This window comes from Mustela nigripes, chromosome 1 (assembly GCF_022355385.1).
Source record: "Mustela nigripes isolate SB6536 chromosome 1, MUSNIG.SB6536, whole genome shotgun sequence".
Taxonomy (NCBI): domain Eukaryota; kingdom Metazoa; phylum Chordata; class Mammalia; order Carnivora; family Mustelidae; genus Mustela; species Mustela nigripes.
The window spans coordinates 10,057,551-10,085,105 of record NC_081557.1 but is presented as its reverse complement, the minus strand read 5'-3'; the positions used below and the strand labels follow the sequence as shown (position 1 = coordinate 10,085,105).

Here is a 27,555-nt window from a genome sequence, read left to right as displayed (position 1 = left end):
CCATGTGTAACTCATCAAAGTTTATTATGGCAATGAATTCTACAAACACCAGCGATCGTTCACCCGGTCCGGAAGCTCTCGAACCAGCAGAGTCCATTAGTGATTTCTCTTTATAAATAACTTATGAAAAGCAAGCACAATTGGCAAGCAACCGAGGGCGCGGATGGAGAACGCCCGCTGATGGCGCGGGCCGGGGGCAGGCACCAGAAGGTCGAGTTTCCCCGCAGGCCCCCGGCACCCCGGGCCCCACCAGACGCTGGGTCCTCAAGTAGTGGACATTGCAAGGCACGTGTGACTTCCTAGCTGATAGCAGCTCCGGAGTCTGCCCTTGAGACCCGGTTCATATCCCCAACAATCAAGTTAATGCTTCGTTCATCACATCCCTTTGGTCTACTGCCTTCATTATTACTGAACACGCTTAAAACCCCCAGCTGCCAGGGGCCGCGAGTGGCACGGAGTCACAGTCCCTGCCCTGTACATTCCGAAGACGAGAGAAGAGCCAAGAAACGGACTCCGTCGACAGAGCGATGGTGTCTGAGAAAGCACCAGGTGGGAAGTCACTGCTGGGCGTCCTGTGATGTCTGTCTGAGGAGGGGTGCTGGGCGGGGGGCAATGCCAGGAGCCAGAGGACGGAGATGAACGGGGCGGGGGGCGGAAGGGGGGCTGCTGTGGATGAGACTCAAGGCACTAGAGGAGTGGATGGCTGGGGGGCTGGGAATCCCAGAAGTCAGCCCGAAGCGGAGGGCCCCAAGAAGAGCGTGGCAGGGAGGTGACCCGGCCCTCCTCTCCTAAATGAGTCCGGCATGACCACGATCTCCTGGGCCAGAGCTGCGCCCTCCCATCCAGGCAAGGCGACCCCTTGGATTCTCCAACCAGTGCGAGCAAGGTCTGGGCTCCTCCTTCACAGCCCCCAGCTTCTCACCGCCCCGGCTCCGCCGCCACCGTTCAGACCAGCTCACACGACCCGCTTCTCTGACACGGGCCTAGCAGAGTTCAATTATGGCTTTATGGGACTTAAAAGTCAGCAAGTGTTCTTCCTAACTGCACTCCCCCCACAATCCAACCCCAAACATGATGCGTGGGGCAGGCCATCCTTGAAAGGACCAGTAGACATGGAGTGGCATCCCAGGCTGTGGGCACCGGGATGAACCCGCCAAATCCCAGGAGAGAGGGAGGGGGCGAGCAGGGGCCAGAGGCCAGCCCCCGCCTCACTGAGATCACTGCATTTGGTTCCAGTGTCCGCGAGCGCAGGCACAAGTACGTGTCCTCAAACACGTGCTCCTGCTCGCTCACAGGGACACTCATGAAGAGGTACCGAACTCCCCGCCTGGCTAGCACCAGAAGACCTAAGTCAGTCACTAAAAGGAGGCGCCCCCTTCCCCCAACCCCCAACCCCTGCCCTGGGAGGCCAGGGCGCTGGAGCGCTGCGGTGGCGGAGCCAGTCACCCTGCCTGGTGTTTTCCAGACCTCCACGCTCCCAACCAGGTCCCCGCAAGGCCCCCGTGTGCTGACACAAGTCCACTTCCAATTTAACCTCGAATCTCAGTGGCGGGTGGGCCAAGGGCTGTGGGACAGGTCGGAGGAGAGAAGGACCGAGGGCCAGGATGCTGTCTAATACCCAGGCCAGGTAGGACCCTGAGGTGGTGGAAACCCATAGGGAGGTGCGGGCCCAGTGGGGTAGGGTGGCTGAGGGGGTCCTGAGGGCTGGGGCTGACCTGGGAAGCTCGGGAGCGGGGACTGCGTTGGGTAGGGAGGTCTTCCTCCTGGCGAGAGGTAGGGGGCCTGTTGAGGATAACCAGGACTGGGGGCCCGGCTCCCCGCCAAGGGGTACCCGGGGCCAGAGGCAGCAGTGGGGGCCACGGGATAGCCTGGCCGGGGAGGTGTGCTCCGCTGTGGGGACCAGGGGTAGCCCGCAGCACCCCGGGGTCCCGGGTGGGCTGCCGGGTAAGGGGGGCCCAAAGGTCCCCCGTAGGGAAACGAGGGCTGGGACAGCACCGGGAAGGGGGCCGGCTGGAGCGGGCCCTGGGCGGTAGGGCCCGCGGGGATGCCAGGGGACGGGCTGTAGGGCAAAGGGTAAGGTGGCACTACTGAAGGTGGCGGGGACGGCTCTTTGGCCACAGGGGCTGTCGCCGGAGGGGCCGGGCGAGGTGGGGGCGGCGGCCGTGGAGGAGGGGCGTCACCAGCCGGCTCCTGGGAAACTCTGGGCTTCCTCATCACATCCTGGAGCTTCTCCACGCGCACCCTTCGCAGATGGGACAGCATCCTCATGGAGGAAAAGTTCTCCAAAAACGTTTCCAAGGGCACCTCGCCCTCCAGGAACTTCTCAGCCATGGCCTAGAAGATAGAAGGTCTGGTGACAACAGGGGACTGCCTGGGATCCAGCCCTCCCCCTCAGCCCGAGGCAGGGCTCCCTGCCTTCCCTGGTCCCCACCGAGGGCTCTCTCCTTGCGTCCCTTCTCACGGCTGACACATTCTACCTGCACTCGCTGGGGCCTTCCGTCTCCCTCACCAGAACGGCCACTCCTGGACGGCAGGGGCTGTGCTGGCCACTGCTGTCCCCCACCCCAGCACCGTGCCAGGCTCACGGCGGCTCCCGCATGTCCGAATAAATGGACGAACACTAGCTACTCGGCTGCTCGTGCAGGGGGGGCCCCGCGCTGGAAGGCCCTGGCGGCTTCCTCCACCCAGAGCACGGAGAACTGGAGGCAGCCCATCCGCCCACAGACTGAAGACATGGCCAGAGGCAGGCAGAGCAGAGGCCAGGCAGCTGGGGCGGGGCTGGGGGCCGAGAGGGCCTCCCCCGGACTAATGGTGTCCCCCACCTCTGCTAACCCCCCTCGCCCCAGCTCTGCAGACATTCAGCGCTCACTCCACAGGGCCCCCCCCCCGGGGCCCCCCCCCCCCCCCCCCCCCGCGGAAGAAGGCACAGCGAACCCCCACGGAAGAAGACACAGCGAAGGCCACCTTACCTCAGACTCTTCTTCGATCTTCATGCCTTCGATCTGCAGGAGGTCTAACAAGGTCTCTGGCTGCAGCGCCGAAGAAAATTTCTCTGGGAGGGAGGGCAGAAAGATCCACATTCTATAAGTGCCTTTCAATTCCACGTTAGGAGCTGAGCTTTCAACAAAGACCCTCGGAGTGTTCTCTGTGTGCTCAGAGGCCGAGCCATGGCTTCCAGGGGGTCTGCTGCGGAGCCCCGTGGAGCCCAGTTCTCTGAGGTCACCTTCCTGAGCAGAGAGGGGCTCTCTCTCTCTCCCCGCCAGACCTCGGCTAGCCAGCCTTCCCAGTGCCAGCAGGATGAAGGACTCGGGCATCAGAGCCCACCAAGCAGCCCCAGCTCTGTGCTGCCGCCCAGCGGGGGAGGCAAGGCTCCCACAGGGTCTCGGCACCAAGCTTCTTCAGGGCGGGGACCAGGACAGTGCTCCCCGCCGCCGCCCCCAGCACTTCAGAGACGGCAGGTCCCAGGACACTGAGAGCCCAGCACAGCTGCTCAGGGCACAGAGGCCGAGTTGGCGGGGTCGCCCAGCGACAGCACGGGAGGCAGGCTCTCGACTCCAATCCCAAATCTAGCCCCGGAAGCCTGGCCACATTCCTCTCTGAGCCTCGTTCTTCTCATCTACGAACCAAGAAAAACAGGACCCTCCCTTCCCGGCTGTTGCGATAAGACGAACGTGAAGCACTCAGCACAGGGCCGGCATGGGCTCATCCTCACGGCTGGCCCTCTCCTGTCCCCGGGAAGGGAGAGGGAACCCATCCTTCCGCACCATTCCGGGAGCTCCTCCCAGGCCAACCTCGAGCGGGGCCCCCAAGTTAACAGAGGAGCGCCCCAGACCAGACTCCCAGGCCGCCCCTACCCAGCTTCGCCTTCTGCTCCTGGCACCGCTCCACGAGCTTCCGGAGCTCCTGGTACTTGTCCGAGAGGTTGGAGCGGCTGATCTCCAGGGGGCCTTGGAACTCCAGGTTCCGCTCCGCCAGGCTCCGGTTGGTGGCCAGTGCCATCTCCCGCTCCAGCTGCAGGTCCTGGACCTGGAAGAACGGGACGCTGACCGTGAGAACCTCACCACTGTCACCCCGACGCACCTCATGTCAGGCTACACCCGGGGCCTCTGGGACTCATCGACCCTGATGGGAGAAGAGGTAATACCCGCAACTAGGGCCCGAGGGACCTGGGTTCAAACCCTGAGCCATGCACTCTGAGCCGGGTGCCTCACTGAACCCCAAACCCAACACCCCGGGCCATGGACACAGCTGGGACACAGCTGAAGTGAGCAGCTTGCCCAAGTCACGGGAGGAGCAGCCAGGCCCACCGCAGCCCTGCAGAGCTCCAGCAAGCCAGGGGACCACTAATGTGAACAACTCAGAGGCTTTCCAGGAGGGAAGGGACCAAAATCCCAAACTACTTATCCCCGAGATTCTGAGGCGAGAGGCCTACTCTCGTGCACTGAGATGGCCTGAGTCAGAGCACAGGATGGCTACTCAGAGGCATGAGAAGGGCATGGCCAGACCAGGACGCTGAGTCCGGGAGACTTGTCCTTGCTTCCCAGGACACACGTAGGTCCTGCAGAGAAGCTGCGCAGATGAGCTAACAGCGGGGCCCCCAAGAATTGGAGGGGCCTCACTGAACCCCGAACCCAGCGGGAGGCCCCCACCAACACAGGCAACCTGAGGCCATACACCAACCTCTGCCCCTGGCCGTGTCCCCCTGAAAGCATGTCCCCAAGCAAAGCAGCGCCTTCCCCTCAGCCAGGTCCCTTGTGACCATTAGCAGGGGAGGCGACAGCCCCAGGAGCCCTCCCCAGACCTGTTCCAGCCTGCAGCTCCATCCTCGTGCCCAGAAGTCCTCTACCAAGGTGGGGTGGACAGTCGGACCTACCACTCCGAGACCGTGACCGTGCATCGAGACCCCCGTGTGGCACAAGAAGAGAGCGCTCAGCACCCAGGAGAGGGCTGAGGGCACGGCCATGCACGAGCACCTGCCAGGCAAGGGCCGCCATGGTCAGCACGTGATGAAGGGACCGGCTCCGGTGCCCCCCCACCCCTGGCCAGGGGTGTCCCCGTAGCCTGCCCTCCTGCTGCTCCCAGCCATGGAGCCTCGGGCTCCGAGCTCTGGGGCGGGCCTGGAGCTGCTCATCTCACTCCATACCTCCCTCCCCTCCACAGGGCGGCTGCTGGGGCCCCGGGATCGGGGGTGCCCACCGGCCCTCCCAGGTGCCGTCTTCTCCCTGGGTCTCAACCAGTAACTCAAGCTGTGTCACTCAGCCCTGCGTCTTGCCCTGCACATTCCTGCCTGTTCCACATCCTTGCCCGATCTCTCTCCATCGGGATTCACTCTGACACCCTCCACCAGTCCCCGAGGGGAGGGCAATACTTAGTTCCGGCACCCCGCCCGAAAGAGCTCACCGGCCTGCCTGGGCCCCCCACCCAATCACTGCCCTCTGTGGAGAGAGGCCCCCTACCAGCCAGCTTGCTTCTCTCCAAGCAACGTCCACACCGCACACCGACCAGCTCCCCTCTCTGCACGGCCACGCAGCGCTGTATAAAACTGGGTTCCACTGACCACAGTGGAAACCTCACCAGAGAGGTTTTGCAAATCTAAGGAGCTCGCCCTACTTCGCTTCCCTTCGATCCCAGGGGTGTTCTTGCCCTCCAAGAACTCCAATCGACTGGTCGGGCTGGCTGCACGCCACAAAATTCTAGTCGCTTTCAGCCCCAGGGGTTGTCTGCGCTTACATCTCCTGCCATCCTGTGCTTTGGCATCAAGTCTACAGCCGCCCGGGTCCCACCGCTGTGACCGCTCCCTGCCCCCCCATGCCACCTCATTACCCGTTGAGGGGAGGGTTGGCCTGAGGGCAGCTCTGTATCCCTCTCCCTGCCCGGCTTGGGAGTCAATTAATTACACTGTGTCAAGGCTCACTTCGCCAAGTTACACATCCTTCAGAGCAGGCCTTGGAATTCCCAGAACGCCGTGTTCACGGCAGTCAAGAAACACTCGGTGCTTCATTCACGACAGATAAATGGAGGATGAGGGAGTCCGGCTCGGTGCTGGCTGGGCCAGATCCTGGCCGGGTCACAGCCTGACTGACCGCTGAGGCAGGCTTGGCTTCCAGTCCTCACTGAGCGAGGCTCAAGGCAGCAGAATGTGCCGCACCGAGTCCCCCTACCTGTCCTCCCAGCTTGCCTCCTACTTCATTCCCCGCCCCCTACTCTACCCCACTCCCCACCAGCAAAGATTGCTCACTTGGTTGGTGGGGCAGCTGGGGGCAGCCAGAGCACAAGGCAGGAAGGGGCAAGGGAACATGGCCTCATGGAGGGGTCTTTCAGCCTCATGGGGCATCCCTTACAGAAAGCGGGGAGAAGCCGGACGGGGTAGCCTCCCTCGTGTTGAGAACACAACGTGAACCCCCAGCAGAGACACACCATACCTGTTCATCATTGAAAATAAAAATCTATTCCGAACGCTAATCCGATGACCTTGGCATTGCTTGTGCTTGTGTCTGTCCCCAGCATGAGGGGCACCAGGGCTGGCTTCCAGAGCTGGGGACAGGCAGGAATCACTCAAGGTGGGACAGTGGGTATACCCAGCTCTTGGCCACATCCAGCCACCTGACCTCGCAGGGGTCACAGGGTCAAGGAGACGGGAAGGCAGGGAAGGCCTTTATGAAGCATAAAGCTCTACACACGCGGGGTTATTTTACTCCCATGGGGACTGGGATGGGGTGAATGGTCAGGTGCCAGTGGTTACAGGAAATGGGGTCAAACAAGAGATGAGCCCAAGCCCCAGGCCAAGGACGGCTCCTCCCAGAGCTGAAGGGCCCGACCAAGCCCTTAGGGAAAGGCAGCCACAAAACAGTACCAGTACTTTCAGAAACCGCCTCAGGGTCAGGCTAGAACAATAGTGGGGACTCACAAAGGAGCCCTGGACACCCCAGAACTCCTAGAAAGCCCAGGAACTGGATTCAGATCTCGGAGACTTCTCCGGCTTGGTCCAAACCAGGGAAGGCCACAGAACAGGAAGGAGCACATGGCCCCAACTCCCACTGAGCCGGTGTCCCGAAGCAGGGCCACAGTCCCATCTGCCAGCCTTCCTCGGGCCCCGTGACAGCCTCACTCTACCTCGGGGGCCTCCTGGGCCAGCCGGTTAATGGCCTCCGGGTCATTCTGCATCTCCTCCAGCTCCTCCAAGGTCTTGTCCTTCAGAGTCTCCATCTTCCCTGTGAACATAGAACGGAGGGAAAGACCACACTGCAGTTTCTCACGATGCTTCCCCTCAGCAGGAAGCCTCAGGGAGGGGCAAGGGTCCCACCAGGCACCGGGCCACCCGGTCATCCCCTGTCTCCGGGAGACCAGGGAGCCACTCCTTCCACCAAACCATGAGCAGCAGGATAAGGGAAAGCCCTCCGCAGCCAGAGGCAACACCATGACTCCTCGGGGTACTAGATGTAGATAAAGCCGTCCGAGGAGCACCCAGGAAAGGGCAGGAGGAGAAGCCAGGCCATCGGGGACAGAGACCAAGTTGGGTCCAAGGCCACCTGTGGACCCTGACACCAGCAGGCCCTCTTGGAAGCGTCTGTTTCTTTTTTTTTTTTTTTTAAGATTTTATTTATTTATTGACACAGAGAGAGAGATCACAAGTAGGCCAAGAGAGGTGGGGAAGCAGGCTCCCCACTAAGCAGAGAGCCCGATGCAGGGCTCGATCCCAGGACCCTGAGATCATGACCTGAGCCGAAGGCAGACGCTTAACACACTGAGCCACCCAGGCACCCCGGAAGCATCTATTTCTGCCTGAAACACACCTGGACCCTGACTCTTGGGGCCCGTGTGGTTTCAGCATCCCAGGTTCAAGGGCATCGCTGCCTGTTCTGCTTAGTGCCCCGACCCCCTGGGCTTTCCCTCGACTGTGCTCAGCGACCACGCTCTCCACGCGCCATGGAAAGGGACTGTCACGTGCAGGGCCTCCTCAGAGAAGAACAACAGAAGCCATCAAACTGGCCCCCGAGAACTCGGAAGGCAAAGAAAACCCACCAATCCCAACAGAACAGCCGCCGTGACAGAAGAGCTGGTTTCAGCGCCCCTCCCCCCCATCACTCTGCCAAGAGGGACATGGACAGTCTGTGTGATAGAGGGGTCACAGCCAAGCTCCAGGAGGGAGCCCGGGGACGAAGGGAAAGAAGCGCAGACACGCCGAGGCCACTGTCCTTTCTCCTCACTGGATCTTCTGCCATCTTCGTCCTCACAGCCCTGATGCCGACCTTCCTCATCACAGAGTGATGTTCGCTCAAAAGATGCCAGGTTCCAGAGACGGAGACCAGGAGGCCCCCGTGCTCCCGGCACCGGCGCTCAGCCTGCAGGAGCCCACGCTGCCTGGCACTCTAGAATCAAGGACCAACGTGGCAACCGTGTGGCCAGAGGGGACCTCGGGTCCTAGCTTCCCCATCTGGAATGGAAGGCAACGGCCTCTCCGAGGTCATCAGAAAGAGGAAAGGAGAAACTGACCAACAGTGACAGCCTCCCACGGGCCACCAAAGTGCTGGTTTACTCCTCTTATGTAGGCATAGCTGTGACCGGTGCCCCCTCCTCAAGCTCAAAACGAGTTTCTTGACAACAAATTATAGGGTCACCCCACTGAGAAACGGCTAGCCAAACAGAGCGGCCACCACCATCTCTGATCTCCCAAGGCTCCATGTGGTCCCCAAGCTCCAAGGCAAGGAATAGCGAGTTTTGCTCATGCGGGCTCTCCTGATCGCGGGGGGAGGGAACAGGCAACTGTCCCTTTACAGGTGGACATCAGTAAGGTTAGTAAAGAAGAGAGTGAAAATCCAGACCTCCTTTCTGTCCCCATCTTACCCTGCTGCTCAAAAACCCTTGATCTGAAAGAGCAGGGGAACGGCCAGCTGAACAAGCCCTGGGAAGGAGAACTCTGGGGCACACTGCTTCCCACCCTGCAGTCCGCCATGAACCAGACCAGCAGGGCAAAAGTGGACAAGTGGAGCAGGACTCTGGAGACAGACCTGGTCTCAGTCCCGGCCCTGCCCTTCCTAGCCGAGGGTCTGCCTACAGCTGGGACCTCCCTGAGACTCGGGTTCTCCGTCAGCAAAATGGGCTGGCGTAAGGTTTGCAGACACAGTGCGGGCCTAGAACAAACGCTGGTGGAGGACTCCGACACCACAGAAATCATGTACTACTACGGCCGACGGCGTGGCCCGGATCCCACACCAATCCAGGCTCCATCACAGAACCAGGTGTCCGCGGGCTCCCACAGTCGGGGCTCAGTGCAGACAGCTCAGCTCAGGCCCGGGCAAATGGTTGACCACACGCCCCCTGCACAGTCAGCAGGGTGTCTACGGAGGCCCCGGTAGGTGCACTCCGACACACAGAGCACCTGTCCCCCAGGCCCCTCCCACAGCGGTGTCACCGTCTGGGCTCCATAAGTCCCACACGAGGCAGCAGGGCCTCGAGCGGCAGATCACACACGTTCTGGTCTCAGGACACTTTTCACCCCTAACAGTACTGAGGAACCCGCAGAGGTTTCCCTCATGTGGATTTTAGTATTAGTACTGGCCGTCTTAGATATTAAAAGTGAAAAATTTTTCAAGTTTATTTTGAGTGTTCCTAGCAGCTTTCACTGGACTTGCCTGGAACTGGAAACAACCCAAATGATCTCCAATTAGCCAAGAGTCTTACAAGCGGCACTCCGGCTACACAGTAATGCTCGGCTCTCCGGTAAAAAGGGAGAAATCATTGTCTGCGACTTGAATGGATCTCAAGGGACTTTTTCTGAGTGAAAAGTCATTTATAGAACATTCTGCTTATATAACATAGGATTCTTTTTATATAACCTTCTTAAGATGAGAAGGTTGTCGAGATGGAAAACACGCTCGTGGTTGCCAGGGGGGAAAATTGTTAAATTCAGGACCACGCAAGCACCCATATGCCGGAAGCCACCAGAAGGATGACATGATCGCATTCTGTGTCCCCTCTGAAAACCACTGTATATTCATGCAGGAGGCATAGGAAAAAGCAAAATAATGCCTTAGATTATGAGAATCATTCTGATCTCACAGGCAGCCTGCAAGGGTCTCAAAGAACCCCCCCACCCAAGGGCCCCCAGGAACACACTTTGAGAACCGCTGGCCTCGAGGTTAGGAGAATGGACTCTGCAGCCAAATGGCCTGGGTCTGAATCCCTCCCTGTCATTTACTGTTTGACCTCTTCGTGCCTGGGTTTCTCTGTCGGAACCGCTGTAGCTGGAAGGCAGTGAGAGCACTGAGTAAGCACCTGCGTTACAAAGACCCTCGCCACCCGCTTATGTGGTGAGTACTGCCACCTTGACCTGACCTCACGGAAGCCTGGACAGAGGAAGTCCCTTGCCCAAGGTCATGCAGCCGGGCAGTGGCAGGGCCCTCCCCGCGGGGGCTTCGCACCATGCCCCTCGAAATCGCCAGAGTCCCGAGTCCTCCTCCAGACGCAGAACTGTCCAGGACTCCTCGTGTGACTTTTAACAAGTTTTCATTTTAACTAAGCTACCTAGGGCCAAACTCGTATGGCATCTGTGGCCTTTCCTTGCCCTCCGTCCAGCACTCTGACAGAGGCACAGCAAAGACCGCGGAGAGGAAGGGGCTCGTCGAGCGGTCCGTGCGGAGAGGAAGGATGCAAAGTCAGGGCTCGATCCCGTGTTGTCGCTCCTGAGCGACCTCTGTCGGGACCCCGGACACACGTCTCTCGGGTGCTTGTGGCTTGTCTCGTGTAGGCAGAGTATGACCGGGCACGGGATGGAACTGAAGCTCCAGATTTGCTGGGGGGGGGGGGGGGGGGGGGGCAGGCAAGGCAGTGTAGACACCGCAGCACCCAGACCAACCAGCAGAACATCGAGGCTACAGCTCCTGAGAAGACACCCCAAGCTCTGGCCAGCTCTGTGGGGAGCTCCACAGAGAGCACGCCTGCGACACTGCAGGGCTTTTACAGGCCAAGAGACCCACTCTCCCCAGGGCCCAAGTCAGGGGAAGTCCAAGGGGAGGGTCTGTGCTGGGCTTGAGGCCCAGAAGGCACTGGGGGCACCGGGGACACTGGGAGCCGCCTGACCAGAAGGCAGTGACGCAGAACCCACCCTTCAACAACCGAGAAGACAGGATCGTCCTTCCCCAGCCACTTTCTTTCTCTTTCCCCCAGAAAAAGGAAATATTTTCATTAGAGGAAAGTCACCAGAACCAGAACAAAAACTTTGTAAAGCATTCAAGCATTTTGTACCACTCTGAACTGTTTCCTCACTGGGGCTCCCCGAGGCTGTCACTGGCATCTCTTTGAGCCAGCGCGTGTGTCCATCCTGGGACCAGCAGGGCGGGTGCGTGTGCAACGGAGATCTGTGGAAGCAAGTCCCCTCCTCAGGTCACACGAAGAGGGGCCCAGTGTCACTAGAACTGGCGTGGGGCTGCCGCTGCTTTCACGAAGACTGGGGTGGCAACAGCACCAAGCATGTAACTTAACAGCAAAGTGGCAGTAAGTGACTGCAGACATTTAGCTAGAAAGGGGACTTGGCTGGGTTAAAGAATGGTGGCCAATCAAGAAATCAGAGATAATTCTGGGGCACACTGAGGGTGCAACCCCTCCACCCACCACCCTAAATGTCAGTCTTCCTCTCCAGTCTAAAGCCCCATGCCTGGTTCTGTTTGACGGCCTTGAAATTCCAGAGACACAAAAACCCTAGAACTTGAGATTATGATCCGCATAATCACGGTCTTTCAGCCGGCGAGAACTCTCCCCAAAGTGGCAACAGAGGAAGCGCACAGCTCTCCTCCTGAGATCTTCCTCTCCCACCGCACGTCCCTGGTCGGGGAACCCCATCCCCAGCGGCGTACTCCAAGCTGAGGTCACCCCTGCTTGCACTTGGAAGATCAAAGGGTTGGGAGAATGTTCTAGCTCCTGTCTGTGACTCCCTGACTGGGAAAAGACAACCGCCCCCACATGCAGGAAAGAAACATCGCCTGGGCTAATCCCCTTTCACAGCAGACTTCACAACGGCCACACACAGTTTAAATGCCTCGAGAACTTCAGGTCTGAAACACCTCCATTTCGCCGTAGGTCAACCCCCGTTAGCCGGAACTCCCAAGGGCAGCCTGGGTCTTCTGGCATCCCAGAGGCGACAGGAAGTGGGCCTCGGCACACGGCAAGCAGGAGTGGCCACAGCGGCACGCGGGCCATGGCACTTCCAACTCCACCCTCTCTGGTCCCTAACTCAACATCTCGATATCCCTCCCGCTTCTACCACGCCCAATTCCACAGCTGGTGACATTGAGGCCAAGTGGCATATAGCTCACTTCTGTGCTCACAGAAGAGGGGACACCCGGCCTGGGAGCCTGACCCTGGCCTGCTGCTCCTTCCACCAGGCTCCCTACCTCCCTGTGCCCGGGCCTCCTCAACACCACCTCACAGTCACAGCAGGCACATGTAAGAGCCACGTATCCCCACTTCTTCTAAAAAAATCTGTGTGCTCAGGAGTCCACACCCAAAAGTGCCACACATTGCTTTCAGGGACTGGACTTTCCTTACCTGTGAAATGGGTATAAACAGTCCCTGCCAGTCACGTGGCTCCTTTCTTCTGAGATCAAAGCCCTTTGCAAACTCCCCCATTAATTTCTGTAACTGCTCCAGGAACTAAAGCAAATAGAAGGCTTAATTACCTCTATCTCAGAGATGAAATGAAACCCAGAAACAAATAATAAGGATATTGCCCAAGGTCCTATAAGCTGCTGGGGTCAGACCACTGGAGGGCCAAGTCCCCTTCCGTCCCTGGTGTTTGAACAGCATGGGTGTCTTTGCCCCACCGGCTCCGCCCACCGCAGGAGAGCCATGAAGATGGTTTATTTACAAGGTTGTCCAAACCGCAGAACTTCCAATCCTGCGCAAGCCCACCGATCACCCACTGATCACCCAGGCCCATCTCTGGTCCCTGCCTCCAGGACGGAGGTGGCTCACATCCTCGCCCTCTGACAACAGTTCCAGGCCTGGGCTTTACTGAGGCATCGCCCAGCCCTGGAAGTGACCGATGCCTTTCCTTCCGAAGTCACAGAGACCTCTCCTGATTCTCAGGGCCTCCCAGTGAGGCAGAACGCAGCACACCCCTCCCTGAGTTCGTAATTCAGAAAAGGCAGGAAAGCACAGGACACTCTGCCCGAGGCCCACAGAGCAGGCACCCCTGAAGCCTGGGCACCCGCTGCCAGCAGTGTCCACCTCCCAGTCACCGGATGTGCCAGAAAAATCCAAACCAGCACTTCTCAAAATGGCCACAACTGCCAGCGATGTCACCATACAGAGAACTGGGACATGACTGAGAAGTTACCTGGGGACCCATGGCCCAGGGGCTCTGTCTCTGGAGGGATTGACAAGTACAGTGACCAGGCCCCTCAGCAACCCAGGCCCTGACTTGGACCCCCTTCTGCTTACCCATGTGCCCGGGAGGATGCTGCACACTTCTCAGGTGCTGTCTAGAAACTGCTGCTGGGGGAGGGGACAGGAGAGAAGACAACAAGCTCCTTGGAAGGCGGGGAGATTGTCTCGTTCACCTCTGTCTTCCCAGCCCCTGGCCCAGCCCCCGGCACACTGACAGCTCGTAGCCGTGCTTGCAGGAAGATGCACCGAGGAAGGGAGGGAGAGACTGAGGCAGGGAGGGAGACTGAGGCAGGGAGGGAGACTGAGGCAGGGAAGGAGACACCACGGCAGGAAGAGGGAGAAAACAGGTCCATCAGCTGGCAGACAAGTCAGACAAGACACGGAGGGGCAGGAACAGGGCTCTTTCCCCTTCCGCACGCCTTCCTTCATTTCTGCAGGCCCTCCCGGAGCCACTACTACACTCAGACCCCCTCAGAGCGGGCAGGATGAAGGAGGGCGGACGGGCGTGAATATACGCCCAGTTCCTACTGCGAGCCACGCACAGCCCGAACATGTCAACACTGATGCTAACTCCCCCAACTCAACTCCGTGGTAAAAACCAAAAATATCACCAACACTCACAGCGAGGGCAGGTGCGAAGGGGTGGGACGCAGGGGGGGGGGGGCGGTGGAACAAGGAGCAGGGAAGCAGGGGTTCTGAGGGCTGGGGCATGGAAGCCTGCCAGGCCTCGCTGGAGGCCCTGCCCTTGTGCAGGGACAGGAGTCACGGGCCACCGGCAGGTGAGAGCAGGGCCCCAGGAGGAGCCGCTGCAGACCCACACGGCTGGGAGACGGGGAGCGGGAGGCCGCTGAGGCAGGCAGGCGGCCACACAGCCCTCACAGGTACAGGGAGACAGCTCCTCTTCTGGGGGGTGATACCTTCGACGCAAAGGAGATCAGACAGGGAACAAAGTGGGAAAGATGATGCATGCCCTAATCTGTGTTCCCTCGGCAAGAAGAGAAAATCGCAGTTTCCCTGCCAATAAGCCAAGAAGGAAAACAACGTTCTTTTTCTTCTGGCTCCTCTGCAGCTCTCCCTACAGCAGAGGTCATGAACCCGGCCATCTACAACGGCCAGGCCGGCCAAGGCCAAGCCACAAGGTAGGGAGGGTGTCCCTCTGGAAAGCCGGGGGCCTCAGTCCAGCTCAGGCACTCGCCAGGGGCAGGAGGGCAGCCGGGCTTGGCCAGACCTGCCGGGTCTCCCAGGGAAGCGAAAACTCCAGACCCAAGTGACTGCTCTCCACTCTTAAATTTCAGTCGCCAATTAGAACATTGTAAAACAACAACAGGCAGGGTGTGGCTTGTCAACACGGCTCCCTCCAGGACAGACACGTGGCTGCCCCAGGACAGATTCCACAGGAAAAAAGAGGGGGGGGGGGCGAGGTGACAAAGACCTTTCCCAGGAGTCCTGGGGCTCACCTCCTGCCACCAAGCTCTGCGTCTGGGGGCGGACCAAGCTGGAGCAGCAAGCGGAACCAAGGGCAGCCTTGGGGCTGCAGTCCGTGGGCCTCTCCAGCACACACAGCCACAGAGAGGGAAGTCCCAGGCCACTGGCCCTGCAGCTCACGGTCTCAACTTCCTTCTATCGCTTGCTATCTTGACTCAGTCCATCTCACATGCCTGGAGCGTGGGGAGCAGGATCGAGCGAGGATGATAGAGCGAGGATGATCGAGGGAGGATGATCGAGCGAGGATAGCAGACCCAAAGGCGACTCCACTACACCCCAGGGGCCTTAGGCCAGAGGCAGTGCCCTTTCCCACCACTCCCCGGGGTGGGCCGGAGGAGACGGAGAATGGAGCTGTGGATGGGGGATGCTGGGAAGGGTTCAAACTTTGGGCCTTCCTCCAGATCTGTCTTTAATGGGGAGGGAGAAGAGGGGAAAGTAAGGTCTGGATGGCGCTTGCCCAATGTGGATCTTTGCAGGACTGTTGAGCTCAAAAACAAACAGCTTCAATGGGTATTAGATCCTTTACAAGGATAAAGTTAAAAAGTGAAGACAGAAAGCAAAATGCAGTCTTTTCTAAGCTCAGATCCGAATAAGGTGTGTCAGCCTCGGAGACGGCTGGCGATGCCCAGGGCCCCTTGCCTCTGTCTGAACGGCCAATGCCAGCTCTCCCCCGACAGGACGGAGAGAGAAGCACAGAATGTGGACTGATGCCTGGGGTTTGTGCTTTGGCTCCACAACCCTTTAGCTGTGTGACCTTGACCAAGTCTCTTAACCTCAGTTTCCTTATCTGGAAAATGGGCACCACGACGGCAATCCCACCTTAGGGGCTGTATGCCTCAGAAGAGCAAACGGCCCTGGAGAGGGCTTTGAAACCTCCTGAGCACTGAACAAATATTAATTACTCTGCCTTTTAGGGGTCATCCAGTGATTAGGGGTAACTCATGATACTCTTAGGGCTCGATATTGAGTCAAGCAAATGTGACTGCTACTACTGATTCAGAAGATGGAACTGGGACTGAGCAGGATGCCTCTCTTTCCCCAGCTCCCCTGACAGACAAAGCACAGTTCCGATCACTCCTCTCCTCACCGTTAGGAGACCATGCTGACCCGCCAGCTACTTCAAGCCCAAAATCACACTGCAGGGAGAGTTGCAAAGGCTTTGGGCTTCTTGTAAATTTCCCACATCCACTTACGGCAGCATAAGCAGTTCCCACAGCAACCTGCACAGTTCAGTTTGCCTGAGTTATAGAGACCTGGCCCCTTCCCACCCCTCCTGTCCAAAACACCTGCGGTTCCCTTAGAAACCTTCCTATTCCCACTGCTTAATGAGGATAGATTTGTTGACCTGATCTAGTTTTCTTTCCCTAGAATGATTCTAGCCATGCACCCAAGTATCAGGCCGGTCGTTCAGCCACCTGACTTCCCACGGAAGTTAATAAAAACAAATCAAACCATCATGGACTGCTCACCTGGTCCAAAGCACCATGAACCTGACCTTCCCTTTAATTTGAAAAGTTGCCATGTAAGCGCAAGAAGGGAGCTTTCTTAAGTTTTCTCTCTAGGGAATTTCTGGGATTGGGGCGGGGAACTCCTCCCCACCCCCCAGTGCTGAACAGTTAAGACAGCAGGAAGGGAAGCAGAGGGAGTTCAGGGCTTAAGACCCAAATATTCCTGGATGGAATCCCAGCTTGACCTTTTACTAGCTCTGTGACCTTGGGCAAATGATTCCATCCTTCTTACTCTGCTTCTCACTGGTAAAATGGGGCTAACACTACCAACGTCATGGGCGGTTATAAGGACTTAAAGAGAAGAAAGCGAGATAACTCTAGAGGGGCTAGAAAAACCACCAAGCGGGCACTAGGTAGCATTAATCCGCATACTCACATCTTACCACCATTGCAAAATGCTGCCCGACACCCCGGCCAGGCACCCAGCTAGGCTCGGGAGGGAGGGCAGGTCCTCAGGACGGCAAAGCGTGTGGCTTTCCGAAACAGGCTCCAAAACGATCTGCACAAAGATCCCCAGATACAAGTATGCCAACACACCAATGAGGGGGTACACAACCTCTAAGGACAAGGCTTTTTTGAAAGCAATTGTTGTCTTTACGTAAATAATTATGTAACAACCACATGCTCCTCAGGTCCACTGACTAACTCCATCCGGCAGCCCCTGTTCCCTCCGAGGCAAGCCGCTAAGCGAGAAGACCCAGGAAGGATGAGCCCCTTTCCTGTGCCGAACACGGAGACACTCCGAGTGGCACCAAGACTTCAGCCAACTGCTTTATCTACTGGGTGGGCTGCTGGCCAGGCCAGGGTGGTCCATCAGTAGCAGACGCAGTGCAGACCCTAAGCCCGAGGGCACGGCGGGCAGGGTGTGGGCGCCCCCCCCACCCCCCCCACCCCTGCTACTCACAGTCCGTGGACGGCCCAGCCCACCCCAAGCCTGACGATCGTCCTCCCTCACCGCGTCCCAGGGGTGGCTCCACTCCTCCACTCACCTTTCCCCTCCCCCAGACCACCTGCCCCGCCCGCCCCCATCTCCATCACGCCCTCAGCCTCATGCCCTCGCTCCCAATCCTGCAGGCTACCCCGACACCTCTCCTGTCCCATCGCCAGGGTTCATCTAGTCATTGCTCCCGCCACCTGTGGAGTCATTTTCGGAAGCACGGCTTCTAGCTCCCTCTGCCTCCCCGGAAGCCAGCCACCTCCTCCCCTTCCCTCATCCCCACCCCTCCGGCTGTAGGACTCTTTACCGACTCGCCTGGTGTGCCCTGTTGTTTTCGGAGTTTTCCCGTTTTCTAAAGGAGTTCTCCTTTAAAATATGACTCCAAACCCCCAGAGAACTGAACAGATGGCAGAGACCAGGCGTGGGGTGGGGACGGGAGGGAGCCTTCCTCTTCCAGCTCAGTCTCCCCCAAAGCCACCTCCTCAGAACCCCTCCCTCCAGAAGCCCCCCGCCTCGACTCTTTCAGCTGTGAGAGCTCACCAGCAGGGCACAGAGAGAGAGCGGGTGCTCCTGGGCACTTCCAGAGCCCTGCGGGGGCCGGCGCAACTCTCAGAGAAAGAGCAAGGGACACGTCCCAGAGGAGCTGACATCTGAGGGACAGACAGGGGTTTTTCAGGAAGGGGAAGGCCCAGGGCAAAGCATTCCAGGCACACAGAAGGCAAGAGCAAAGCCTGGGTGCTACAGCCTGGAACGCCTCGTTGACAGGAGCAAACCAGGCTTTCCCGCCACCACTCGGCTCCCTCCCCAAGGCTCTCTGGGCCACCAGTGAGAAAGAAACAATGACAGTCGCCACATATCACATGCCGAGCACTTACGATGCTCTGGGCCGTGTCCTAGGCACTCTGTCCGCAGCAGCTGGGCTGATCCTCACACCGGGCCCTCGTGGCTGCGTGGCCTTCGGCTTTCCTCATTTTACGCATGAGAAACCTGGGTCAAACAGAAGACTTGCACGTGACCCCAGTCTCATGACAAGGAAGTGGCAGAGCCCAAATTTCACTGCGGTGGTCTGGCCCCGGGGCCCTGACCCTTCACCGTGGCACTGTGCCAACCCCTCAGTCAGGTGCACGCCCATGCCACACAATGCCCAGAACTGGGGACAAGCTTAGGACGTGGTTGTTCTTGCTGACATCTTTCCATTAGACTTCTAAAGGGCAGAGGCTGGCCACACAAGACTCCGGGGCTCCGGATCTCCCAGCACCTCCTTCAGGCCTTGGCCTGCAGGGAAAGAAAGCCCAGTGGCTAAAGGCTCTGGGAGACAGACCCGCGCCCTCGGCCACTACTGGCTGGGGAGCTTGGGTGGGCTACTCCATCTCTCTGGACCTTGGTTCCTCCTCTGACGTGGGCCTGTTTTAAGGATGAAATGAATCAGTGCATTGGGAAGTCCGATGCCCGGCTCTCAGGCCAGGCTCAACACGGGGGCAGAACCACCTTCATCACCGCGGCTGAGCTCCCTCCCAGCCCACTCCCTCAGCAGAGGCAGAGGACAGAGAACTGGACATTCTTCTGGAGGCAGCGTCAATCAACGGTGCCAGAGAACTCCAGGGGCGGGATGTTAACACAGATCAGTAACGCTCCGCTTCAGTCAATACGATGGCCAAAAAACAGGTTATTTAATAAGCAGCCCATTCTCGAAACTTCCTGACAGTAAAATACAAGCGGGACACCTTGCAAAGTCTCTTCCTCCTGTGGCCCATGGCTCAGCCTAAAAAAAAACCATCCTAAGCTACTCCACACCCAATGGCCGCTTTGTTTCTCCTTTGCCCCAACTGTTCAGATGACTCAGAAAGGATCTCGGGCTGTAGCTCTCTGCCTTGTCCCTACCCCTGCCCGCACTTCCGAACCTGCGCAGGGCAAGCTGAGCACGCGGGTGTGACCACCCCTTTAGGAAGGATCAGGATTAAGCTCAAGGCAGACACCCAGGAGTCTGTATGAGGTCGCTTAGGGTCTGTCTGTTCAAAGGCCAGGACAACGAGACCACTGCTCTCACTGGTTTGAGGCCAGCCCAGGCTGGTAGAAGGTGAGGCACCTGCAGACCCTCCCCCTGCCAGGGATGTCTGATGCTATGAACTTCTGGGTTCCCCAGAGGCAGGCAGGTCCATTGAGGGCAACAGTGGAGCCCCAGAAAAAGAGAAACTAGGCCAGAGCCTCCTCATATCTGCTCTTGACTCAGGCAGGGATCCACGAAGCCCATTATCAAACCCGCAAGGGCCATTATCAAACAGGCAGACTCCCTATCAGCAGCTACACTGGGCTCTGGACTCAGTTTCTTTCTCCAGCAAAAGGCCTACTCTGAGCCAGCCTCTCCAGCAGCTGCCTGCCTGGTTCTAACAGACCCCACCCTCCCCAGCCCTCCCCCACACACCCCAGGAATCGCTAGAGAACACAGCCAATCAGAGTGTGCACATCCCTGCTTAGAACCTTCCATAGCTCCCCAGTGCTTTAGTATTACATTCAAAATCTTGTGCTTCTTGGCTTGGCATACAAGGCCCTATATCAGCTAACCCCGAACCCCCCTTTTCAGCTAGATCTCCTTCCACACCCTCAAGGACTGCTCCCCCCACCCCAACTCTCTGTGCTACCTACTCTTCCCAGAACAAGCAACATGCTTCCAATCACTTGACCAAAACTACCCCCCCCCAAAAAAAAGGTCAGTATGACAGAGATCCTGCCCCTCAGTCTTTGCTCTTACCATTCCCTCTGCCTGGAGTTCTCCTTCCTATGCCTTCTCCAGCTAGAAAATGCCTGCCCATCCTTCAGATATCAGCTCCTTCTTCCACAGACCTCAGCCCACCCTGCCACGATGGTCTGTAAGTACCACCTAGCATGTAGCACATAGGAACCGGCATGCTTCTCCAGCCAGACTGTGAGCCAGCTCGCTCAGATCTGCACCCCAGCACGAGGTCAATGCCTAGCAAACACAAGGCACTCGATGAGTGCTGACTGGACAGAGACACCCACTCTGTGCCAACACAGAGGAACAAGGACCAGATTTCTCTCCTGCCTTAACCAACCTAAAAACCAGACAAAATAAATGGAACAACAGTTTTCAGACATTGGACATCAGACATTGCAGGAAAGGGATTTTTGAGAGGAAAGAACAAATGACTGGTCCCCAACACCACCCGCTGACCTGCTCACTGCCCAGAAAGAAGTTCCAGGCCATGATAGAGGGACAGAGTGCCTAGGCAAAGCCTGATCATCTCGGAGCCCGACAGTCTCCCCAGGTTGGGGCAAGGAAGTTGGGAGTCCTGGGAGGCCAAGGCAGCCAGACTTTATGGTGCCTAGACCAGAAAGGAGAAAGCAGCACAAAGAGAGGACTCTGGAAATCTGCAAAGGGTCTCCCTCCATTTTTCAGCTGAGTGCTGAGAGTACAGATCAGGATTAGGGGGAACAATCCTTGGACTGCAAATTGAGCCAAGAATAATCTGTATCTCAGCCAGAGTGGAAAAAGACAGTAATCCACAGGGTATCTGTGGAACACTGAAGAAGGTGCTGTCTTGTTAGTGGGGAAAAATTAACCCTGGCCTAAAGATTGTTCTGATCCAGGTAACAAAACTTAAAAGAAAGACTTTAAAGAATGAAATTGTTTCCAAGTAACTTAACAGTGTCTCAAAACAATGCCAAGAATATACACAGATATACAAAATATCCAGCACCCAAGGGGATAAAATTTGCACCACCTGACATTGATCAAAAATTACCAGACATACAAAGAAGCAAGGAAGTGAAATCCATAACAAGGGAAAAATCAATCAACAGGAACAGACTCAAAAATACAGATAACAGAATTAGCATAAAAGGACATTAAAATGGTCACTACAACCATATCCCACATGCTCAAGAAGCTAAAGCAAAAATGGAGTGTGTTAAGTAGAAACATGGAAAATATAAAAAAAAGACCCAAATCGAAGCCACAGAGACACAAACTATAATGTTGAGATAAAAAAACATACTGGATGGAAGTTACAACAGACTAGGCACTACAGAAGAAAAGATCTGTGAACTTGAAGAAATAACAATATGAACTACCCAAAAAAAACCACAAAGAAAAAAATGAGAAGACCAGGGGAGAAAATAAATGAAGCATCAAAGAGTTGCGGAACAACTTCAGGCATCCTAATACACTTGTAATTGGAGCCCTGAAAGAAAAAAGAGAAAGGAGAATAGAGAAACTATCTGAAGAATTAATGGGCTGAAAACTTTCCATATTTGATGAAGGCTATAAACCCATGGATCCAAGAAACTCAACTAATCCAAGCAAAATAAACATGAAGAAAATTATACCAAGGCACATGATGATGATTAAGTTGTTTAAAAGCAGTGATAAAAAGCGGTGCCAGGGTGGCTCAGTGGGTTAAGCATCTGCTTTCAGCATGCTGATCCTAGGGTCCTGGGATCAAGCCCCACGTCAGGCTCCCTTCTCAGTGAGGAGTCTGCTTTTCCTTCTCCCTCTTCCCACCCCCTGCCACTTGTGCTCTCTCTCACTCTCTCTCTCTCTCAAATAAATAAAATCTTTAAAAAAAAAAAGTGATAAAAGCAGAAGGAGAAAGGGCACACTCGAAATGGAACAACAAAAAAACAAAAAGGACAACTGATAATTCACATCAAACAATGCAAGCTGGAAGACACTGGAACCACATCTTTAAGTAGAAATTAAAAAATCAGCTTAGAATTCTATACTCAGGGAAAACACCTTTCAATAACAAAGGCAAAATAAAGACTTTCTTGGACATCTAAATGATGAAAGAATTCATCACCTGCAAGAAATATTAAAGGAAGTCCTCAAGTCAGAAAGAACATGAAATGAAATGCATCTACAAAAGAATGAAGAACACCAGAAATGATAAACATGTAGGTAAATATAAAACGTTTTCTTTTTTATCTCTTTACATAATAATTGACTGTTTATGGCAGAAATAATAACAACGTATTGTGGGATTTATAACATATGTAGAAGTGAAACATGTGACAAAAGTACAAAGTCCAGAAGGAAAGAAATAAATGTATACAAAATGGTATAATATCATTTGGTGATAGACTGTGACAAGTTAAAGATGCATACTATGAATCTTAAGGCAACTGCTAAAAAAAAAAACAAAAAAGAGTTATAGCTAATAAACTAGCATAGGAAATAATAAAAATTACTCAACCCCAAAGAGATCAGGAAAAAAAAAAAAAAGGAAATGGGAAGAAAGAAAATCGGACAAATTGAAAACAAACAGCAAGATAATAGTTAAGCCCAATAACACTAATAATCATATTAAACATAAATGTTCTAAACATCCCAATTAAAAGGCAGAGATTGTAAAACTGAATTTTATAAAATGCAAAACCTATTTATGTTGCTTACAAGAACCCATTTAAAGACACACATAATTTAAAAGTAAAGGGATATAAAGAAATACATCAAACTAATGTTGATTTTTCTAAACACTATCCATTTTCAAACTGTGACAAAAGATATATAATATAAAATTTACCAAACTATTTTAAAGTGTACAGTTTTATGGCATTAAATACATTCACACCACTATACAACCATCACCACCAACCACCTCCAGAAATTTTTTATCATCCCAAACTGAAACTCTATTCTCACGAATCACTAACTCCCCATTCTTCCCTCCTCGGCCCCTGGCAGTCATCATTCTGCTTTCTGACTCTGTGAACTTAACTACTCTAGGAATCTTACATAAAAGGACTTATGCAATATTTGTCCCTGTGTGATTGGCTTGTTTTGCTTTGCATTATTTCTTCAAGTTTCATCCATGTTGTAGCACATGTCAAAATTTCCTTCTTTTTAAAACTAGATAATGTTCTATGGATGTACCACATTTTGTCTGTCCATTCATCTGTCAGTGGACACTTGGGTTGCTTTTACCTTTTGCCTATTGTGAATGCCGTTGCCAGGGACGCCAGTGTACAAATAAATTGGTTGAGTCTCTGCTTATACTTCTTTAGGGCATATACCCATAATTGGAATGGCTAGATCATATGGTAATTATATATTTAATTTCTTGAGGGATTGCCATACCATTTTCCACAGCAGTTGTGCATCTGACATTCCCAAGAGCAATAATAAGGGTTCCAATCTCCCTATATCCTCTTGCCAACACTTCCAGGTTCTTCTGATAACCACCATTTTAACTGGTGTAAAGTGGTATCTCATTGTCATTTGGATTCGCATTTCCCTAATGACCAGTGACGCTGAGCATCTTCATGTGCTTATTGGTCATTTGTATATCTTCTTCAGAGAAATGTCTATTCAAGTCCTTTGCCCATTTTAACCAGCCCATTTTTTTTTTAAATTTTGAGTTGTAGTTCTGTACATAGCCTGGATACCAATCCAATAATTTTTAAAAGCTGGACTGGCTATATTAATATGAGATGAAGTAGATTTCATTACCAGGGATTAAAAGGGTCAATTCATCAAACAAATGACACTCTAAAATGTTTATGTACTTGATAACAGAGCTTCAAAATACATGAAGCAAACACTGATAAAACTACAAGGAGAAATAGACAAATCAATAATGATAGTCATAAATTTCAATGACCCCTTTTTCACTAATTGATAGAACAAGCAGAGAGAAAGGCAGTAAGCAGTTAAGACTTGGAACAGCACCACCAACCAACTTAACTGACAATTTATATGACACTCCACTCAACAAACCAGGAAGCACATTTTCCCCAAATATTCACAGAGCATTTACCAGGGGACCATATCCTGGGTCACAAAACAACTCTCAGTAAATTAAGACATCTCTAATCATACAGAGTACATCCTTTGTTTACAAACAAATTAAATTAGAAATCAGTGTTTACTGGACAGAAAGAGAAAGTTTCACTATAATGCTGACTTTGTATCTTCCGCTACTTGTAATCCTGCCAAGAAAGGAATAGATACATTAGCAGTGGGACTAAAAGTTATTTAAATGTCTTCAATGCTAGGCATACCTGACCTGGGCTATCTGTTTGATAACCTGTTCATGGTTGAGTCTCTCCTTTTCTCCTCTCCTGCCCATCCTAAGCCCCAGGGGCCCCACTTGTCAGCACCAGCTAAATCACGACAAACCTGTTTTGGGGTTTGCTCAAGTCTCTCACAGAAACCAGCCAAGGGGAAAAGAAATGCAGCAGGAGGAGAGGACCTGGGAGGTAAACATGCCTGACAAAGCACCCAAATGCTCAGAGACCTCACCTTACAGCAGTCTCTGAGTTACAGGGCAACTACCCCGGAACAAACTGGAACCTTATGAAAACTCTAGAGTCTAAACAGAAACTAACAGATTTTCAGAACAACAGAGATCGAGCAGGATTAAAAGAAGTTCTTCAATGACCTGATTATGTCAGCCTGGAAAAACCCTACTGGTACTGGCCAAAAGTATCCAGAAATGCTTCACATGGCTAGTTAGCCCAATGCCCTTTCAATGGCTGATTTATGCCAGATTAGCAAATTTCACAGCAATAAGTAAACAGAAAACGAGACTCCTTAGAAACAATGTCACTTCCAAGTACAGAAAAATCTACAAACTCTTTAAGGTGGTGCTTCCCAAATTTCACTTTCAAAAAGAATCACTCATTGCCTATGTTAAAAAAAAAAAAAAACCTGATTTCTGGACCCCTCCTGACAATTTCCAGAGGTTTGGCTCCATATTTTTAACATCTATCACAAACAATTTTTTTTTTTTTAAGATTTATTTATCTATTTGAGTGAGAGGGCAAGCATGAGAGAGGGGAGGGGCGAGGGGGGAGACAGAGAGAGAGAGAATCCTCACGCAGACTCGCTGAGCATGGAGCCCAACACAGTGCTTGATCCCAGGACCCCAAGACCATGACTGGAGCTGAAACAAAGAGCCAGATGCTTAACCGATGGAGCCACCCAGGCTGTCCTAAGCATCACAGATGATTTTTAAGGTCCAGTAAGAACATTAGCTTTGAGATGAGACTAAGGGATTAAAAATCCTGACTTGAGGGGTGCCTTGGTGGCTCTGTGGGTTAAAGCCTCTGCCTTCGGCTCAGGTCATGATCCCAGGGTCCTGTGATCAAGCCCCGCATCAGGCTCTCTGCTCAGCGGGGAGCCTGCTTCCTCCTCTCCCTCTGCCTACTTCTCTGCCTACTTGTGATCTCTGTCTGTCAAATAAATAAATAAAATCTTGTTTTAAAAAATCCTGACTTGACACTTCCTGGCCATGTGACCCAATTAAGTAACATCTCTGCCACTCCCTTGCCATCTGTAAAATGGGATCACCACCTACCTTGACATGTTCTCAGAATTCACTATGTTCACAAGGCCCCTAAAACAGTGCCAAGAGCACATGGCAGTCAAGCAAGAAATCAGAGCTACTGCTACCTAAAAACCAGCCAGCAGAAGCTGCCCAGATGAAGAAATCTAAAATGAAATGTTCTACCTAATGGAGATTACAAAGGCAACAAGCCAGTTTCCAAGATAATCGAGGAAAAAAGCCCTTCTGGGCACTACGACCGCCAAGAACAAAAACTCTCACTTGAGCAGCAAGAAGTTCACCCAAACCCTTCCTCCCACCCAGAACCACAAGGTCCAGGCCTGGGCAGGGCTGCAGCTTTGCACAACAGCCGAAGAAAGTCCTTCCTCCCCAACTCCCTCTGTCACCGCCACCTCCAGCTCTAGGGCCAACAGTCCTAAGAGTCAGGTGGCGGCATCCTGGGGACACCAGTAGTAAACAGAACTCCTGAAAAAGAAGCAAGGGGCCAATGAAGAGAGTGGAAAAGGCCTGACTCAGCAACAGGATTAGTGAGTGAAGGGAAGTTGAGTCTGTGAGGTTTCCAGGGCCAAAGGAGATATTTCTAGGGTGGGTGAGGCCAGACACTGTACTGAGAAGGCACTGTCTCAGGGGCTGAAACCCCAAGATGCAGGGTCAACTCTGCCAGTAACTCACAACATAGCCCCAGGTCACTCCTTCTCCCACCTATAAGGTGGGAAGATAAGCACCTTCTTGGCTGCGGGGAAGGAGGAGGAACCAGGCACCCAAGGGAGATACACTGACACATAAACGCCCCACTGTCCTTTGTACCCAAGAGGAACTGGATATATACTGGTGAGAGATACAAATATATACAGATACACAGAGAGACACACGTGCACCCCAATGCCCTTTGTACCCAGCAGGTCCAAGGGTAGGGTTCGGTCAGGACGCTGGGCACTCCTAGTCTGGCTATAGAAAAAAGGAGAACAGAGCCCCGAGGCTGAAAGCCTCTTTCTTTCACTGTCCTGGGGAAAGGGCACAGGCAGGGAGTCACAGATCAGAGTCCCTGTGACCCTATCTGCCACAGGCCTCCCCGTGTGACCTCTGGCTCCCATCTGTACAATGGGCGATCTGGCTCTAACGTCACTAGAACTATGCTCAGCAAGATGCTCAAGTATGGGGTGGGGGGTGGAGGGGGGCGGTAAGAGGTGGAGAGGGGCGGTGGGGGGCGGAGAGGGGCGGTGGGGGGGCGGGGCGGGGCCCGAGGCCCCACCCGCAGGGGGAAGGGAGGGGAGGGCACTAGGGGCAGGGGCGCCGGCCTCCCTCCCTTCGGCGGCGAGGGGCAGAGGCGCCCGCGGCAGTCACGCGCCCGTCGCACCCAATCACCGGCCTCTGCCAGAATGAGGCGGACAGGCGGGGGCGCGCCGGGAGCCACTGCCAGCGCCACCCCCTTCCCCGTCCTCGCCCCTCCCCGGGTCCCGCTCACCTGCCCCCGGCCGCCGCCGCCACCGCTGCCGCCGCCACCGCCGCCGCTGGTTAAGCCACGGCCCGCGCCCACACTTCCGGGGCCCGCAGGCCCGCCCCCTCCCGCCGGATGTGACTCCGCGCCAACGTCCGGGACAGGGGACGGGGCCCGCGCCGCGCTGGACGGCGCGCGGGCCCGAGTCACCGCGACACCGCTGCCCCCTGCGCACCCCCCCACTACACACACTCGCAGCACCCCCTGGGCCACACCCACGGGAGTCCCCGCGAGACCCTCCCGCCAGCGGCGGACGGACGGCCCCGCCCCCTAAGGGCCTCCGCCCCGCCCCTGGGAGGGGCATCGCCCATTGGGCGGAGACCGACCGCCCGCCCTAAGTGAGTGCGCCTGCGCTAACATCCCGCAGCTTCTCAGGCGGGCGAGCGAGAGGTTGCGTTGTTTTATCCCGCTCGGCGTTGGGGGAGACTGCTCAGAGCGGCC

At 54.9% G+C, this 27,555-nt stretch overlaps 1 protein-coding gene across 3 annotated transcripts; it reads right to left on the bottom strand.

Moving 5' to 3' along the window:
- Positions 1-27,338, bottom strand: VPS37C (VPS37C subunit of ESCRT-I). 3 transcript variants are annotated; one of them, XM_059404632.1, is made up of 6 exons: positions 27,082-27,337; positions 18,189-18,300; positions 7,114-7,211; positions 3,855-4,026; positions 2,970-3,052; positions 1-2,334 (listed from the first exon to the last, which is right to left on the bottom strand). In XM_059404632.1, the coding sequence occupies exons 3-6, from the start codon at positions 7,204-7,206 to the stop codon at positions 1,612-1,614; spliced, it is 1,071 nt and encodes a 356-aa protein (XP_059260615.1). In that variant the 5' UTR covers positions 7,207-7,211; positions 18,189-18,300; positions 27,082-27,337; the 3' UTR covers positions 1-1,611. The 3 variants fall into 3 exon arrangements, with proteins under 3 accessions (XP_059260615.1, XP_059260621.1, XP_059260630.1); XM_059404638.1 differs by lacking the exon at positions 18,189-18,300 and having other exon boundaries at positions 27,082-27,338; XM_059404647.1 differs by lacking the exons at positions 18,189-18,300; positions 27,082-27,337 and adding an exon at positions 17,854-17,874.
- Positions 27,339-27,555: the final 217 nt, after the last annotated feature.

Excerpts from the sequence above, each read along its gene's own strand:
- VPS37C (XM_059404638.1), bottom strand. The coding sequence starts at position 7,206 with ATGGAGACTCTGAAGGACAAGACCTTGGAGGAGCTGGAGGAGATGCAG. Across the intron at positions 4,027-7,113 it reads TGGCCCAGGAGGCCCCCGAG|GTCCAGGACCTGCAGCTGGA; the intron begins GTAGAGTGAGGC and ends CCGTTCTTCCAG. Across the intron at positions 3,053-3,854 it reads GGAGCAGAAGGCGAAGCTGG|AGAAATTTTCTTCGGCGCTG; the intron begins GTAGGGGCGGCC and ends CCTCCCTCCCAG.